Here is an 18,019-nt window from a genome sequence, read left to right on the forward strand (position 1 = left end):
ATACTGTAATACTTCCCAAAGGAGGAGGACAGGAAACAGGTCTTCACCACAAGGTAAGGTTTTTAATTCCCTTTTGCTTCGTACAACTATCACACATACAATACAATACAATGCCAAACACTGAGTTCGCTTGTCATCCCTCTCCTCGTGGGGCCCTCTCGCTGCCTTTTTATGCCGCTCTCCTTGTACTCACTGAAATTAGAGACAGGTGTTAGACATAATTTAGCTCAGGTGTAAGCGCCCTTACCGCTTTTCTCTCCCGGACGGGCGCTTGACCATGCCCCCGCTGCCACATACCCCCACCGCCCGACTCAGGCCGGGGCGTCATCCGGCCTGCCTACCACTCCCCCCCATTTCTGGAGAGGAAGTCGGCGACAGCCATCTGCACCCCCGGTCTGTGGACCACCTTGAATTTAAAGGGCTGGAGAGCTAGATACCAACGGGTGATCCGGGGTTAGTATCTTTCATGCGATGGAGCCACTGCAGCGGGGCGTGATCCGAGCAGAGGGTGAAGGCCCGCCCCAGCAGGTAGTAACGGAGGGTGAGGACCGCCCACTTGATGGCCAAACACTCCTTCTCCATGGTGCTGTACTTAGTCTCCCTTAAGGAGAGCTTACGGCTAATGTACAGCACCGGGCGCTCCTCCGCCTCCACCACCTGCGAGAGTACGGCCCCCAGCCCTCTGTCTGAAGCGTCCGTCTGTAATAAAAAAGGGAGAGAGAAGTCAGGTGCATGAAGATGCGCCCCCCCCACAAAGTGCGGCTTTAATCTGCATAAACGCCTGTTGGCACTGCTCCGACCACTGGACCGGATCTGGAGCCCCCTTTTTAGTGAGGTCAGTCAGCGGGCTGGTGACGTCCGAATAATTAAGCACAAACCTTCTATAATAGGCAGCCAGCCCCAGGAACTGCCTCACCCCCTTTTTGGTCTTATGTCTAGGGCACGTCGCAATCGCCGCGGTCTTATCAATTTGGGGACGCACCTGGCCATGACCCAAGTGGAACCCCAGATACCGTACCTCCACACGCCCAATCGCGCACTTCTTAGGGTTTGCTGTGAGCCCCGCCCGCCGCAGCGATCTCAGGACGGCCCTCAGATGTTGCATGTGCCGCTGCCAATCATTGCTATAAATGATTATATCATCTAAATAGGCAGCGGCGTACGCGGTGTGTGGTCTGAGGAGCCGATCCATGAGGCGCTGAAACGTGGCCGGAGCCCCAAACAAACCGAAAGGAAGCGTCACAAATTGGTGTAATCCAAACGCCGTAGTGAAGGCTGTTTTCTCACGGGACATTGGTGTCAAGGGGATCTGCCAATAACCCTTTGTTAAATCCAAGGTCGAATAAAATCGAGCAGTACCTAACTGATCGAGCAGTTCATCAACACAGGGCATTGGGTACGCATCAAATTTAGACACCGCGTTGACTTTTCTGTAATCCACACAGAATCGAACAGACCCATCACTCTTGGGAACAAGAACAACCGGGTTGGACCAATCACTGTGGGATTCCTCTATTACGCCCATATCAAGCATCGCATCTAATTCCTCCCGTACTGTTTTCTTTTTATGTTCGGGTAAGCGATAGGGGCGGCAACGCACCACCGTGCCCGGCTCGGTCTCGATGTGGTGCTGTATGATGTCTGTACGGCCTGGTAGAGGGGAGAACACATCCACAAATTCCTTTTGTAATTCAGAAACCTCTGTGAGTTGACGCGGTGAGAGGTGTTCTCCACAAGTAAGCGGAGTGTTAAGGTTGTAGTTTTTGTTTACCTCCGGTCCGAGCTCCGCCCTCTCCGGAACTACCGGGGCCAACGTCACAGAGGCCGCCTCCTCCCTCCACAATTTCAGGAGGTTGAGGTGATAAATTTGACGTGCGCCCCCTCTATCGGTACGTTTAACTTCATAATCGAGATCCCCTACTCGTCGTGTGACCTCAAAGGGTCCTTGCCACTTGGCGAGTAATTTAGAGCTCGATGTTGGGAGTAATACGAGTACCTTATCTCCTGGTGCAAATTCCCGTAGCCGAGCACCCCTGTCATACAGCCGGCGTTGGCGTTCTTGAGCTTGGAGCAAATTCTCCTGTGTTAGTCGCCCCAGTGTGTGGAGTTTTGCTCTAAGATCGAGAACGAACTGAATTTCATTTTTGCTATTAGAAGGTCCCTCCTCCTAAGCTTCGCGGATGACGTCAAGGACACCGAGGGGCCTCGCCCGTACAGCAGCTCAAACGGGGAAAACCCTGTGGAGGCTTGTGGGACCTCTTGTACTGCAAACAATAGGGGGTCTAGCCACTTATCCCAATTTCTAGCGTCATCGTGTACGAATTTACGAATCATGTTCTTGAGCGTTTTATTAAATCGTTCCACTAGGCCATCCGTCTGCGGATGGTAAACGCTAGTGCGAATCGATTTAATGCCCAAGAGCTCGTAAAGTTCGCGAAGTGTTCTTGACATAAAAGTAGTGCCTTGATCGGTGAGGATTTCTTTCGGAATCCCGACCCGGGAGATTATCTTGAAGAGTGCCCCTGCAACACTACGTGCAGAGATGTTGCTCAGAGGCACTGCTTCCGGATATCGCGTCGTGTAATCCACTAGGACTAACACGAAGCGATGTCCGCGTGCTGACCGCTCTAATGGCCCGACGAGGTCCATCCCAATTCTTTCGAAGGGGACCTCGATTAATGGTAGAGGGCGCAATGGCGCTTTTGGGGTGGCCAGTGGGTTTACCAGCTGACATTCACGGCACGCCGCACACCACCTGCGGACATCACCGCCAATGCCCGGCCAATAGAAACGGGCTATTAGACGGAGAAGTGTTTTCCGTTCCCCTAGGTGACCGGCCATAGGATTATAGTGATTGGCTCCGTGGAATTATTGGCTCCGTGGAATCAATAATTGTGTTACTTCCTCCTTTGTTTGAGCGTCCTGCGTCACTCTATATAACCGATCTCTAATCATGGCAAAGTATGGGTATGCAATGGCGATGCCCGGCCGGAGCTGTTGACCATCAATTACTCTCACTTGGTCAAGAGCATGTTTAAGGGTTTCGTCCCGCGACTGCTCTAGAGGGAAGTCCCCCTCAGGGAATTCCCTGAGAGGAGGGGCGGCCACCTCGCCCCTTCCCTCGTCATTCCGAGCAGCCGAGGACGGTCCCGGCTCCGCCTCCCCCGCCAAAGCATCGCACACCGCACACTTCTTTATGCAGGACCCATCCGCACAAATACCCTCTAAAATATCTTTAAAATTCGGCCAATCAGTACCCAAGATTAGCGGATGGGTGAGGCGGGAACTAACCGCTGCCTCCACACTATGTTTTTTTTCCCTGAATTTAATCGCCAATGTCACCATGGGATACTTGTGAACATCCCCATGCACACACCTCACCCTCACCAGTTTAGCTAAACCCAAAGCCCCGGGTTGAACCAAGCGTTGGTGGATGGTGGTCTGATTGCAGCCGGTATCCAGCAAAGCTTGGTAAATACCCCCTGATCCTTACCGGAATCCGGTATGCTCCAGCCCGATAGGGGGCAGCCTGCGGGACATCGGAGACCCGCACCACCGTCCCCACCTCCATCAGCGGACACTGATCCCGGAAGTGGTCCGGGTCTCCACACCTCCAACAGGCCGGCCCAGGCGCTGCGGCCGCACTTGTGCTGGCGGGCGCCCCCATCTGAGGAGGAGAGCGGCTGAATGACGGGGAATGGGAGGGTACATTCTCCCAAGGCCGGGAAGCTGGTCTCTGGAACCCTCCACACCTGCGCGGGGCAGGAACGGGCCCTGGGGAGAGAACAGAAGGAGGGAACATAGGGGAGGGGGCGAGGGCAGGGGCAGACACAAGGGAAGGGGAAAGAGAGAGAGACGAAGAAGAAGAGGGCTCGTCCGCCCTCGGGATCGCCGCCAAGTGGTCCTCCGCCAACCGAACAGCTTCCTCCAGCGACGCCGGGCGATGGCACTGGACCCACCCCGCCGTCTTCCGAGGCAGCCGTTGAACGAACTGTTCCAGTACCACCTGGTCGATTACTCCCTCGACGTCGCGGTCCCCCGCGAGCAGCCACCTCCGACAGGCGTCCCGGAGCCGTTGAGCGAACGCGAACGGGCGATCGGACATTCCTAGTTTCATGCCCCGGAAGAGCTGGTGATTCTCTTCCAGGCTCCGACCGACCCGCTGCAGAATAGACCTCTTCAGATCGGTGTAGGCCAGGAGGTTCGTCGCCGGCAGCTGCTGTGCCGCAAGTTGAGCTTCCCCGGACAGAAGGGGAATCAGGCGGGCTGCCCACTGTTCGCGGGGCCAGCCCCAGATTTCTGCTGAGCGCTCAAACAAATCGAGGAAGGCCTCAGGATCATCTGCTGCCCCCATCTTCTGTAGCATGGGGGGGGCAGCGTAGCGCGGGTGTCCGGGGTCGCGGTTGTGGCTGACGCATCCTCCTGGCTGAGGAGGCTCCGGATGGCGAGCCGGTCCTCTGCCTGAGCCCGCATGATTTCGAAAAACCGGCGATCTTGGTCTTGCCGGAGCTCAAGCAGGGATTGTTGGTGGCCTTGATGCAGCGTCGCGAGGGACTGGAGGACTTCTGCCAGCTGGGAGGACTCTATGGGGCGACCACTTTCCATGTTTCCTTTTAAATTCCCGGGTTTCGGCACCAGTGTAATACTTCCCAAAGAAGGAGGACAGGAAACAGGTCTTCACCACAAGGTAAGGTTTTTAATTCCCTTTGCTTCGTACAACTATCACACATACAATACAATACAATGCCAAACACTGAGTTCGCTTGTCATCCCTCTCCTCGTGGGGCCCTCTCGCTGCCTTTTTATGCCGCTCTCCTCATACTCACTGAAATTAGAGACAGGTGTTAGACATAATTTAGCTCAGGTGTAAGCGCCCTTACCGCTTTTCTCTCCCGGACGGGCGCTTGACCACGCCCCCGCTGCCACATATACGTAATAAATAATGTATTTTGTATATACTGTATATATATATATATATATATATATATATATATATATATATATATATATATATATATATATATATATACATTTTAATATATATATATATTTTTTTATCTACATGCATAGTAGTTAAGGACACCTAATATAAAACGGGTCTGGCCTTCCCAATTCATTCTGTAATAAAATAGATAAAGCTGTGAGAGAAAGAAAGTAGTGAAAAACTCAACTTATTGCAAGCAAGTGGTGAAAAATCACCTTAAACTGAACACAAGCCAACTGTGACATCTGTCATAAATTTGTCATACTGTGCATTATAGTGATTTTACCACATATAAGGAATATTCTTACTCTTAAACCCCTTTAAGCATAGTAGTGATGGCAGCCACAACAATATGATAAAATACATTTATTAATAATAATAATTTATTTGAAATCAGATCAGAAAATCCCTCCAAGTAATATAGTTTATAAGTCTGTTACACCAAGCAATGTAGGAAGAGCCCATTAATGGTTAATTCAACTGATTTGTGATCGTAGGTTTACGTATATTGGCTATTTTACAATGGCTTCAAACTTGGCTCATCCAATCAGAATTCAGAACTATCCATTATATAATAAATGTTTTCAGCAGTCAACTGTATTTGAATATGTTTTTCTGCAGTTGCTGGAATGTTGCAGGTGAACTCTGAGGATCTAGGCTCTGCCCTCACCTCTGATGTGCAATATTTTACAGGTATAACCTTCGATTTCCACTTACCAAGCACTCGATCAACACACAGATTATATGCTGTTAATCAAAGTGATCTTTTTTTACCATAACACCATATATGGAGTAAAATGTTACTGCTGGGAGGCCTGCTGATACTGTTCATTGAGATGCACTGGCCTTTTCCCAATCACAGACTCATCAATGAATGTGGCCTTGGGCATTGAATCATTTACTGATGAGCCCAATTTGAGTGCTCATTTGGACAACTTCCTCCTCATTCAGAATACTCAGACATAAACACACAGTTCTGTTGTGAGGTCTAGACTGTGTGAATGTTTATGTGTGTGCATGGCATTATACAACAAGTGTGAAGTGTGTATGAATCACATGGTAGAGTGTCTGGATCTTAACCTAATTCGGCCACAGAGAACACTCTGACTAGGACACTTGTCATTGTTTTGTATCTCTGTCTGTCTGTGATTTGTCATTCTCGCTCTTTCTCTCTTTTTTCAAGCATGCTTGCTCTTTCTTACTTATATTGACTTGACAAAAGCCAACATACAGTTCTGTTGTTGCATAAACTTGGGTTAAGTTGCGGTCACATTTACCTTAGTATTCTGCGGGCATAATGCAATCATCTCAATGGGAATCCACACATTTGTGAATTTTGAGAGATAGACTTCCTGTGGTGAAGAATTTCCACTCGCACATTTTGGTGAACTTTAACAGGTGAATTTGAAGCATTAAACAATAGAAAGTTGCTTGGTTGACAAAAAGAGGATGCTGCCTATTCGTTTTCTTGCTGGGTTTCACACGCGCCACAGTTTTTCGCCTGTGGAATTTTGCTCAGCAAAATTTGACCCTGCCATTAGGGTTTTTCAAAATCTCTAACATGAGATCAAAAATTCTGACTCATAAATCTTCCAAAAGCTTTCAAGTCATGACTACTAAACTTGCCGCAGACATTCAGCCTGTTATGATTTTTATTGCTATGTCTTTTATAACTTGTCGGATTTACAGTTTTCCTGTAGCGGATGATCAAAAGTTCCATTGATTCCATTGAACATTTGTGACTGTAACTCCTTCCAGAACTTTCAAGCTATGGCCACATCAACACCAATAAGAATATTTGAAAATGCATTGATAATTCTATATTTATGGCTCTCATCCACAATGTAATTTTGTTTAAACAGAGCATTTTTGAAAAACACTCTCCATTATATTTTGAAAAACAATGACAGCACAGACCTTTATGTGACCTAACAACGCCCCAGAAACCACTCACATCACACTAACAACCACCTGGCAATACCCTAACAACATCACACAACACCCTAGTAACACACTAGCAACTCACAACACCCTAGCAGCACTCTAGCAACCATCCAGAACTCCCTAGTAATTCCCTGGGAACCACACACAACACTCTAGCCACCACCCAGAACTCCATAGTAATACCTAAGCAGCCACCCCACAATAACCCAGAAACATCATTACAACCACATAGCAATGCCCTAACAACCACTCACAACACCCTAGCAACCTTCTTGGATCCACCCAGAACTCCCTAGTATTGCCCTAATAACCACTCATAACACCCTACCAACCCTCTAGCAACTACCCTGAACTTCCCAATAATTCCCTATTAACCAATTACAACACAGTGATAACACTCTAGCAACAACCTAATGTTTTATAACTAGTCCTTATAAAAGATATTACACTTAGAACTCCATAGTAATGCCCTAGCAACCACCCCAAAATAACTTAGCAACACCCTTGCTACACTCTTGCAACCACCCCACAATTACCTAGCAATGTCATTAGAACCACCTAGTAATACCCTTGCAACCACACATAACATCCTAACAGCCCTCTTGCATCCACCCAGAACTCCTTAGTAATGCCTTAGCAAACAACCAGAAACACCCATCAACATCCAAGAAAAGCATCTAGTAAAGCCCTAGCAACCATCCCAACAAAAAAAGTAACCTCCCACAACACCTTAGCAACATCCAAGAAACACCCTAGCAACCACTTAGCTCTCTGTCAGTAAGGCCTAAATGGCATTCCAATTTCAAGACTTCGGTTTACACTTGACAAGGCTTTGTCAAGCCAACATTACAGGTTTCTTTTCACAAAATTTTCCTTTCTAGTTATTTATTGTTTTGTTTATTGTCTCTATCAAACAAGTAAACAAATCAGAGGGAAACCTGGTGCTTACAATAACACACTTGTGTGCATATGTGTGTGTAGTCAAACATATGCAGCAGATGAATGCATATCTGATGTGCGTCAGTCACAGGGCACTGATTGATGGCCGAGTGCTGTCATTGTCTGCATCTGGAAGTTGACACACTGCCGGCCGTGAATGCCATTCATCAAAGGTCACATCATTGGAGCCCATGCTCTGTGTGTCCTCCCCATTTGCATGTGCGATGTCCCCTCAGCCGGCACACCCAACAATTGGCCGCTTGTTTTTCAGCCACCCACATACGGTGTATTTCAGTCAAAATGTGACACTGTCTTTGGTTTGTTTTCCTCTTTGCTCTGTTCCTCTGTTGTTTTGAGCACACACCGGCTGTTTTTTTTATGTTTGCTACTGCAGTTGCTACTGTTTATGTCCTAGCAACCCTGCTGAAAAACCAACATATGCCAGCATGCATTTGAATGCTGATCCAGACTGACATATGCTGGTTCGGTGCTGGTCTAGAATTGTCGAAATGTTCACCATCAAAACTAAGGCTGACTGAGGTTGACCTTGCTGGTTAATCTTGTTAGAGAAATACACTGGTGGCCAAAAGTTTTAAATAATGTACAGATTTAGATTTTTCGGAAGGAAATTGGTAATTTAATTTACTAAAGTGGCATTCAACTGATCACAAAGTATAGTCAGGACATCACTGATGTAAAAAACAGCACCATCACTATTTGAAAAAAGTCATTTTTTAATAAAATCTAGACAGGCCCCATTTACAGCAGCCATTACTCCAACACCTTATCCTTGAGTATTCATGCTGAATTGCTAATCTGGTACTAGAAAATCACTTGCCATTATATCAAACACTGTTGAAAGAAATTTGTTTCGTTAAATGAAGCTTAACATTGTCTTTTTTTTTTACTTGCCACAGTATGTAATAGACTGACATGTCTTAAGATCAATATTAGGCCAGAAATGGCAAAAAAGAAACATAACTGCAAAAAAACTGAAGATTTCATACAAAGGTGTACACTACAGTCTTCAAAGACAAAGGATATAACAAGGACAGAAAGAGATGTGGAAGGCCAGATGTACTACCAAACAAGAGAAGTACATCTGAGTCTCTAGTTTGAGAAATAGACGCCTCTCGTCCTCAGCTGACAGATTAATTTAATTTTACCCACTCAACACCAGTTTCACGTACAACAATAAAGAGAGGCTTATGGGAAGAATTGCCAAAAGAAAAAGCCACTGTTGAAAAAAAAAGAATGGAATGGGCAAAGAAACACAGACATTGGACGACAGATAATTGGAAAAGAGTGTTATGGATCTTAACCCCATTGAGATTTTGTGGGATCGGCTAGACTGTAAGGTGCCTGAGAATTGCCAGACAAGACACCCACATCTATGGCAAGTGCTACAGGAAGTTTGGGGTGAAATGTAACTTAAGTATCTGGACAAACTGGCAGCTAGAATGCCAAGGATCTGCAAAGCTGTCATTGCTGCATGTGGAGGATTTTTTGGACGAGAAGTCTTTGAAGTAGTTTAAGAAGTTCTGAACATTTATTTCAAATTGTAATAGTAATTTTTCACATTATTAATGTCCTGACTATGCATTGTGATCAGTTGAATGCCACTTTGGTGAATAAAAGTACAATATCCTTGCCTCTCTTTTCCATAAAATTTAAGTGAATGGAGACTATCAAGCTCCAAAATTAAAAAAGAGCCTGATATACTTCCAGAGAAGTTCTTCTTCGTTCCTCGTTCAGGGTTAAAAACAATTTTGAAACAGCCAAAAAAACGAAATGACATCTGCCACACCACAGTGGGAGGTGTTTAAAAGTAAAAAACAATATATAGTAAAAATATAAGGATGCTCAGTTAAACCTTAACTAATGTGCCATTAAAATGTGTTATCATTGACATTATGCCTCATTCTATGAGTAGAATTTACACTAGATCAGTAAAAGATGCTTTTTGTACCATTCGATGATGATTTCAAGTAATATACTGGATATAGAGCCAAAAATGGCTATTTGTCTTGTTTTCATTCTAAATTCATGACACTGATGTGCTAACATGCTATTTGTGGCCATATTATATGCCGATTACACTCTATTTTAATTGTGATTGTAATTAAATAATGCTGTTATTGTAATCTAAGATGACATTTACACAGCTGCAATAGTGTATAAAAGAGTGTTAATGGGAAGAATAGGGACAAATGAATGATGGTAGGCATGCCTTACTATGGGCAAATGTGTGAATTAATTTCACTGCAGAAGGCACATGAGTGAAGTAGCATATAAAAAAAATTAGTGAATGGGCACTTAAGACTATCTGAGTACATTTTATTCCTTTTTGTAGACAAAAAAATAAAACACGTATGGAAATTGTCTCAAATGATTGTACAGATGTAGGTAAATTTGCACCAGCTCGCTAATAACTTCATGCTGATGTGATGTGTTCATGTTGACTGATCTTAACTGACTGAATTAGCTGCCGGTCTCAAGGTGGACCAATGGAAGTACGAAGGTGTTTAGCAGCTGGTAAAATTTTTTCCTAAATGTTTGGCTAGACGAGCTGTTACGAACCACCGAAACGAATGCAAAAACACTTTTTTGCCAGATGTTGTTCTAAATGACATTTGTTCTTCTATTTCTTTTGAAGTAAATTGGACCATTAAGAGTATCATTAAAGTGGTCCATAAAACCTGTGCACAATATTTCAAGTCTTCTTAAGCCATATAATAGCTTTATGCGAGGAACAGGCAGAAATGTAAGTAATAATTTACGAAGAAACTTCCCGTCCTATTTGATTTGAGAGCTACAGTGGAGCTGAAAATTTTAATTGAATAATGGCATAGATTTTATGATACTTTTATGATACCTTCGTGTCATTTTAGAGTTTGTCAGCCCTAGTTCTCTTTCACTTTCATTGTATGTAAAATTACGGCCATGATATTCTCCAAATAAAATCACCTTTGCATTCCACAGAAGAAAGTAAGTCATGTGGATTTGGATGCGGATTCACATTAGGGTGAATAAAAGATTTTCATTCTTTGGTAACTATTCCTTCAGTTGTAAAACGGTCACTGATCACTGCTTGGCATTTTACATCTTCTTCAGGTGATGTCATAACAAGGCGCCATACGGTGGAAATGTCTAACCATCACAGAGACCTCCTAGCCAAAGCTCTCTATGGACGACTCTTCAGCTTCTTGGTCAATAGCATCAACTTTTACCTCCAAGGTCAAGAAGAAAGCAATGGGTAAGATTGCACTGCAAGGGTGTGAATGTGCATGTGATTTTTTGTGGACACGCTGTACTTCATGCACTTTATGTAAGTGTCTTAGCGTGAATAGGAGACCTGAATAAAGGAGATTGTTATTGAATGCTTTTTGGAAGACTGAATTATGTCCCAAAAGTGTACATTGCTATTTCAATGTACATATAATTTCAATGATTCTTACCTGGAAATGATTAGTATGAATTATACATATCAATAATTTACTAAACTTACTTATCTGTGACTAATAGTGACATGCCCAACAAGTCCCTCTGAAAGACCTGTGATAACATCAATCAAAACATGGGGTTATGGTAAAGTTTTTGAAAAGTTTACATAGCATATATGAGACTTCTTCCATAGAGCATCTGACAGTAAGGGACACAGCCAATTGAGTACCGGCAGGAGGATACACCCACTGCTCTGTCATTACATTGTGAGAAAGCCATCTTGCGGCAATAAGAGAGATTTTCATGGAACTCGAAGAATGTGCGTATCCACACTTGGATAAGTCAGAGTGAGTCATCATTCTACATGTTTTCACATGTCTCGCGGTGCTCTAAAAGACACAGGAAGACACAGTGAGCATATTTTCACCTTTGAAGATGTGTAAACGTGCACTTCGAGAAACCATTAAAGCTGGCAGCTTCTTTAACGGCTGTATGGACTGAATTTAAGGTGTGCGCTAAAGCAGTGGTTTTAACTGTTGAGTAGTGACCAAAAAATGGATGTCAGGTCTGGCAGTGAAAACACAATAGTAAATGCATATTTACCAAAATGATAGTAGCCATTTCATTGTGCATAGTTAGGATATATATTTCCTATATGTTTTGTTGTTGAACTAAAAGGTTGTGCGTCCAACCAATCTTTACATTGTTTTTTTTTAGGGCACAAATTCTTCTGTAATTTGGAAGAAGCTGAATAATGTGGCTTGACCTCCCTTCATCCTTGAAATCCATGAACGAAACTGTGCAAGGTTAACCTGTTGATACGCAATCCCCCACACTCGGAAGTGACAACACTCTGCTTACATATAATATATAATTTACCATCTATAAATGTAATTGATGTTAACAAATTATACATCTTTTCAAAGCTCTAAGGGTTTAATATTGATATTCAATCTCTGTTTCAAGATAGTAATGCTCCAGACAGAGCAATTTAGTTATTTGTGCCAAGAGTACAAATGAAAACATGCAATATCAAAATGGGACTTCATACCTTTTTATGAAAATGCGATCGCCAGATGAATTCAGTTCGCCACACTTGGGTCAATTGTCCATGACAAGCATTCATTGAATAACATCCAATAGCACTTTCTGTCCATAAATGTGGTAAATGTGATAAATATTGATATATTCTCCAATATTTACATGAGATCTCACCTGAAAGAATTACCCTTCGTCATCGTTCTTCAACAAACTATGCAATCTGAGCAGCAATCATGTTGTAAAATGGTATATTTTCTTATATATTAGAGTCTCATAAACAAAATGAGCCTGTCTCCAAAGTCTATTTTAAAAAATGCAGCATAGTTTTATTCATAATAACCAAGCACTGCAGTCGATTTTACAGAGAAAAAAGCTTGAAGGAACCAATTTTTTTGTTAGATCATCTTCAAATTTGAAACATAACTTCTTTAGACTTTTGGCTTTGAGAACATTGTATTTCTGGGTTGTCTTGGTACTTTTATTATTGTATTTTTAGATTATAATAACATGTTCAGCACAAAATATTTCCAATACTATAAACTTCAGCTTCTCTAACTTTAAAAAATACCAACATATATTAATTTAAAAAATAAAGCCCAAAGTGTCTTCTTTCAAAAGATACTACAACTGTGTGCATACTCCAAAGGGTCCAGTAAATAAAACCATTTAAGTTCAAGTATGTCATTTTCATGGTTTGTGCTGAAAAAGGGGGGTGCCTATCAACAGGTTAAAAAATACAACCCAGACTACACTAAACATGGAGTCACTTTTGACAAGGACATGGTTTGTGCCAACCACAATGTGTTTTTATTGTGTAATTACTGGCTCCTGAGAGCATTGAACAATCAAAATTGAATTTTGTATGCTAAACAATTTTGTTACTTTGTTGGTTTTCCACTTGATGTAAAATCCTGAAGTCCTGCAGCAAAACCAGTTGTGAACCATTGTGCTCAAGAAATAATCCCACCCACACAATAAAAAATCAATTTGTAATCTATTTACAAAAGGTTTAGCATTATAAGGAAATGAAGGTGTCGAGCATAAATAGGCTCTCGATGAGGACATTCTGATGCATGATTAATAAATGGGCAAAGCAGAATGTACCTGGTTTGTCTTGGTCAGCACTTCAATGTTAGCTGTTTTGGATTAGGCTAATGTACATCGACGTGCACTTGAAAATGTTCATTACGGGTCAGTGAGGGCATGATAGCTCTCATCATGATGACTGCACAAGAACAGGGTAGAGGCTTATTGTGACTTGGACAGAAACCTTACGTAAGTACAGTACACAAATGTGAATGCTTGGCCATTGCATTGCAAGTACACAATCCCGTTAAACATACTTAATGTGCACTCTTGTGTTACTCTAGTGGCAACAAACCTCAGCACTGAAGGGGGTGAAAGAGTTACCTTTTAATGTCTGCCTGATGTAATGTAGTTAATGTTATGTCATTAAAACGGATGTGTTATTATTTAATAAGTTAGAAATAAACATAGCTACAGTACTTTCCGCTATAGTGCCCCTTGCAACAATGCAGCACATACTTTGTGTTTCGTTTTAATTTGTGATCTGACACATGTTGGAACTCAGCAATGCTCTAAATCAAGTCAAGTCAAGTCAAGTGGTTTTTATTGTCGTTCAACCATATACAGTTAGTACAGTACACAGTGAAACGAGACAACGTTCCTCCAGGACCATGGTGCTACATAAAACAACATAGGACAAACACAGAACCACATGAGACTACACAGACTAAATAACATACCTATATAAAGTGCACGTGCAAACATGTGCAAAAAGTATGGGACAGTACAATATATTACTACAAATGTACAGGACAATAGGCACAGTGAGAGACAGTGCAGCGCCGACCAGTATGCGGTAGTGCAAAAAGATGACAGTTTCTAAAAATGCCAAATGTAAACATAACATACTATGAGATAGTGTTCTATGGACATAGCAGTTATTGAGGTAGCAGCCAGGTAGTGACAATAATTAATGTGCAACTCAGGACATGTGTGCTTAAATCTGTGCTTTGACACAGATTGTGTGTGAGTGTGTCTGTGTGTGTATGACTTTATGCGTGTAGAGAAAAAAGCACTTTTACATTTATCTGGAAATGGTCTTATTACATCAGAACAGTAAAATCTGACAGCATGTTCTTTACATAAATTGACCCTGCCTTTACTTCTTGGAAAAATAGCATGTATGCTGTTTTTTTTAGTGACCTTTTAATGTTTTTGCATTTAAACTATAATGGTAGTTCAAATGTTTTCATAGACACATTTCTGGTATCACATCACAAATAATGAGATAAATGGTATAGTTTGTTCTCCTCCTACCCCTTTACAATGTTGAAATGTGTTCTTGTCTGTTTTGACAGAGATCCTGCCATTGAGATAAGCATCCTGGACATCTCTGGCTTTGAGGAATTCCAAAGGAATGCTTATGAACAGGTAAGAGGAGACAACAGGACCAGACATGATGACAATAATGATGATTATGATAAAATGTGCAAATGATTACCCTTTTGATTGTGGCACATCTGTATGAGTCCTTTTGAAAGAGTCTTTGACTAATGGCAAACTGAGGCAGTGGCCTGGGCCACTTTTCTAAGTCTATTCAGAGTCCTTCACCCAACTTTAAAGAGCACAAGCTGCCCCAAACCTCTTCCTCACTTTCTCATTTAGGGTCTTCTCATTCTGGGTAGAGTCTGTGCTTCCTAAACCCTCTGCTACCCTGCTTTGGCATTGATGTGGGGTTGCTGCTGAGCTGCAGACCAATGGGACCGAAGGCATTGTTTTCTCAAGTTGATCTTTCAAATTGGATGCCAGATATAACTTCAGATACTTTCCTTACAGCCTCAGAGATGTCGGTTGAGCCGAAAGGTCAAACGAGGATGAATTGTCTGTGGGGAGGCAATTCAGCTCATTGAAAAACCATTAGTGCATTTGTCACGGCCATACTTCACAGAGCTGTGTTATTTTGGATAGAAGCCATGGCTGAAGCCATACCAGACGCATAGCTGGGTGTGCCATATGCATTATATATGTCTATATATGAAATAAAGCAGCAGCTGTCAAGAGTTGTGTTATTTTAGTGTTTTGGAGAGAGACGAATGTTTGTCTGAAGGCTAAGATGCCACATGTGCACACCGCCACCCCCTGCCCAGTATTCTCAGTAGCTGCTTCTACTATGCGAGCTGTGTTTTTGTATTGGACATATGTGTGTTTTCTCCTCAGCTGAACCCTTGACTCCAGACACAAAGGAGTCTCTGTGCAAAGTTGGATTGAACCATTGAAACCCTGGCCTGGATTTGGCACCAGTCAATGTCATTGTTGACTTAGATTCTATAGGGATGGTGTATGAGGTACATTTGGGGGGCTGTGGTGTAATGGTTAAAACATATCAGCTCTCTTCTGAGAGGGTTGTACCTTCCAGTTGCTAAACCAGTTGACTGATCCTTCTACACCTGAAACAGGGGCTAAAATTGGTCTTCTTGTCTCAGTTTGGCAGCATTTAAAAACTGACTAAAATGTGTTAATACAAGTCACAGAAAACTCTCTCCTCATTGGTCACAATGTTTGTGCACTAGTCAGGAGTTTAGCTCCTATACCAAAATACCGGTTAAAATGATATATAGTTTGAAATATGTAAACTGACTCAAACTTTTAAGTAACGTTTCTATCACCATTATGCAAAACGTCTCTGCATGGTGCAGAATGTGTCTTCCAATCAGAATGTGTGCTAAAGGTAAACATTATCTATCACTCAATCAGATGATAGTTGTACAATTTCCACCATGGTTATTGTTATCCATCATTAGTTACTTAAGCATTATATCTGTGTTAACGGACCGTTATACCTTAAACGTGCTCTACACTGACGGTTTCCGCAGTTGCACACTTTCTCCATGTTTATATCTGCATCTCGAGCTGAATGCATTTAGATGCACTCTACAATATGGAATAGCCTTTCTGTGGACCCTGCCTCTACTCCTGGCCTTCCACAAGCCCAGGCCTGGGACAAAAAGTCCAGTTGTATCCCCTTATTGGCGTCCCTGCTCATGGTTGTTGATCCGCTGGTGAAATTATCATCACAAGCAAACCGTTCCAGAGCTTGTTTGAAATTGGGCCAAGACTACATATTCAAGGTGGTCTCAAACCGAATATTTTGTTGTGGATCTGAGTGTGACTGCCATGTTCGTACATGCCTAAATAAACCAAACTAATGGAGACAACACAACAGGTTCTGAAACAAATAGAGTGAAAACACTCTTACTTTAGATTTGGGACACACCCAAAATGTGTACAGTTGGGGAGGCTCCAGGAACCTCCCAAAATGTGTACAGTTGGGGAGGCTCCAGGAACCAGGTTAGGAAATAATGCTCTACTTATAAAGACCACCTTAAATCAGCCTTTATGTTTAAGCTGGTTGGTGCTAGTTTGGTGCTGGTTTAGCTAGCATGTTGTTCACCAGCATAATCTTTTTGAGGATACTAGTAGAACAAAGAAGTCTTTCTTGTTGGCATGGTTAAAAAATATGGCGGGAACACCAGCGCATCAACATCCCATGCTGGTGACCAGTATCTAAAAAACACAACAGATGTTGATGGCTAGCTATGATGGTCTTTTCAGCAGGGTCGTCTTCTCGCAATATCTTAGACCTCAAATGAGGGTTTCACAAGTGTCTTTCTCTATCCTCTGAGTCTAGACGAGGGTCTCTCTATGTGTACATCTGAGGATCTGTTCTCTCTGTGCCAGATATCTATCTTGACAGCCGTTGAGAGGTCGGCAGGTGGGTGTGTTTGTTTCTGTGTATGTGTGTGTGTGTGTATGTATGTGTGTGTGTGTCATTCCTGGATATCTTCATTGACAGTGTTGGACAAGGAGCTGTAAATCAGGGCTGGCACTAGACGAGATAAGTGCATACCCACAATCTCCTGGGAGACCCCCTTGTGATTGTGTGTGTGTATGTGTGTTACTGCTGGGGAATGCTTATGAGACAGCGAGATGTTGATTGCTTGTCTCCTAAATGGTATGCACCTTTAATCCACACATGGAATGAAGAGATTTGCAGTCCTGACCTTTCAAGGTCACACGGAAGAGAGAGAGAACACAAATTAGGAGAGAGTGACAGTGATTAAGGATAGGGAATCAGATATTTAATGCCCACTAGGGATGCATCGATACTGGTGTCATTACTGGTATCAGAATCGGGTCCGCTACATTGCATATTTTCTCATACTCATTAAAAGGCTAAGATTCTACAAGAAAACATTTCTATATTTTATAGAAATTTTAATATATTTTAATATAAATTACATTTATGACATAAATACTTCACTAATATCAATGCCAGTGTAAAGTTGGCATTGTGCAGATGCATGACATTGAATGTCTTTATCCTTATGTCTGCTGTTTAACTGAAGGTGATCAGTGAATGTGTTTGTCTATGGTAGCAGTGTTGTATGGTGGACTATGGTGGCAGATTGCAATTTTTAAGCCTAATGTAAACATACATTTACATAGCTTTCAGGTTAAACCCATACAGAAACCTGAAATGTCATAATGTGATATAAAACGTAGGCCTATAAAAATATATATGTGATATGAAGTCACATACAGTACTTGTAGAGACTGTATATGCAACAAAATATAATTCAA

The 18,019-nt window shown here is 42.6% G+C and overlaps 1 protein-coding gene across 1 annotated transcript in view; it reads left to right on the forward strand.

The window, feature by feature from the left end:
- Positions 1-18,019, forward strand: part of LOC127654875 (unconventional myosin-XVI-like) — a 277,645-nt gene that overhangs the window by 170,790 nt on the left and 88,836 nt on the right. The window contains exons 19-21 of the mRNA XM_052142405.1: positions 5,606-5,677; positions 10,982-11,123; positions 14,737-14,809. Coding sequence (XP_051998365.1) covers positions 5,606-5,677; positions 10,982-11,123; positions 14,737-14,809 — 287 coding nt within the window. The remainder of the gene's footprint in view (positions 1-5,605; positions 5,678-10,981; positions 11,124-14,736; positions 14,810-18,019) is intronic.

Source organism: Xyrauchen texanus, chromosome 14, assembly GCF_025860055.1.
Source record: "Xyrauchen texanus isolate HMW12.3.18 chromosome 14, RBS_HiC_50CHRs, whole genome shotgun sequence".
NCBI lineage: Eukaryota > Metazoa > Chordata > Actinopteri > Cypriniformes > Catostomidae > Xyrauchen > Xyrauchen texanus.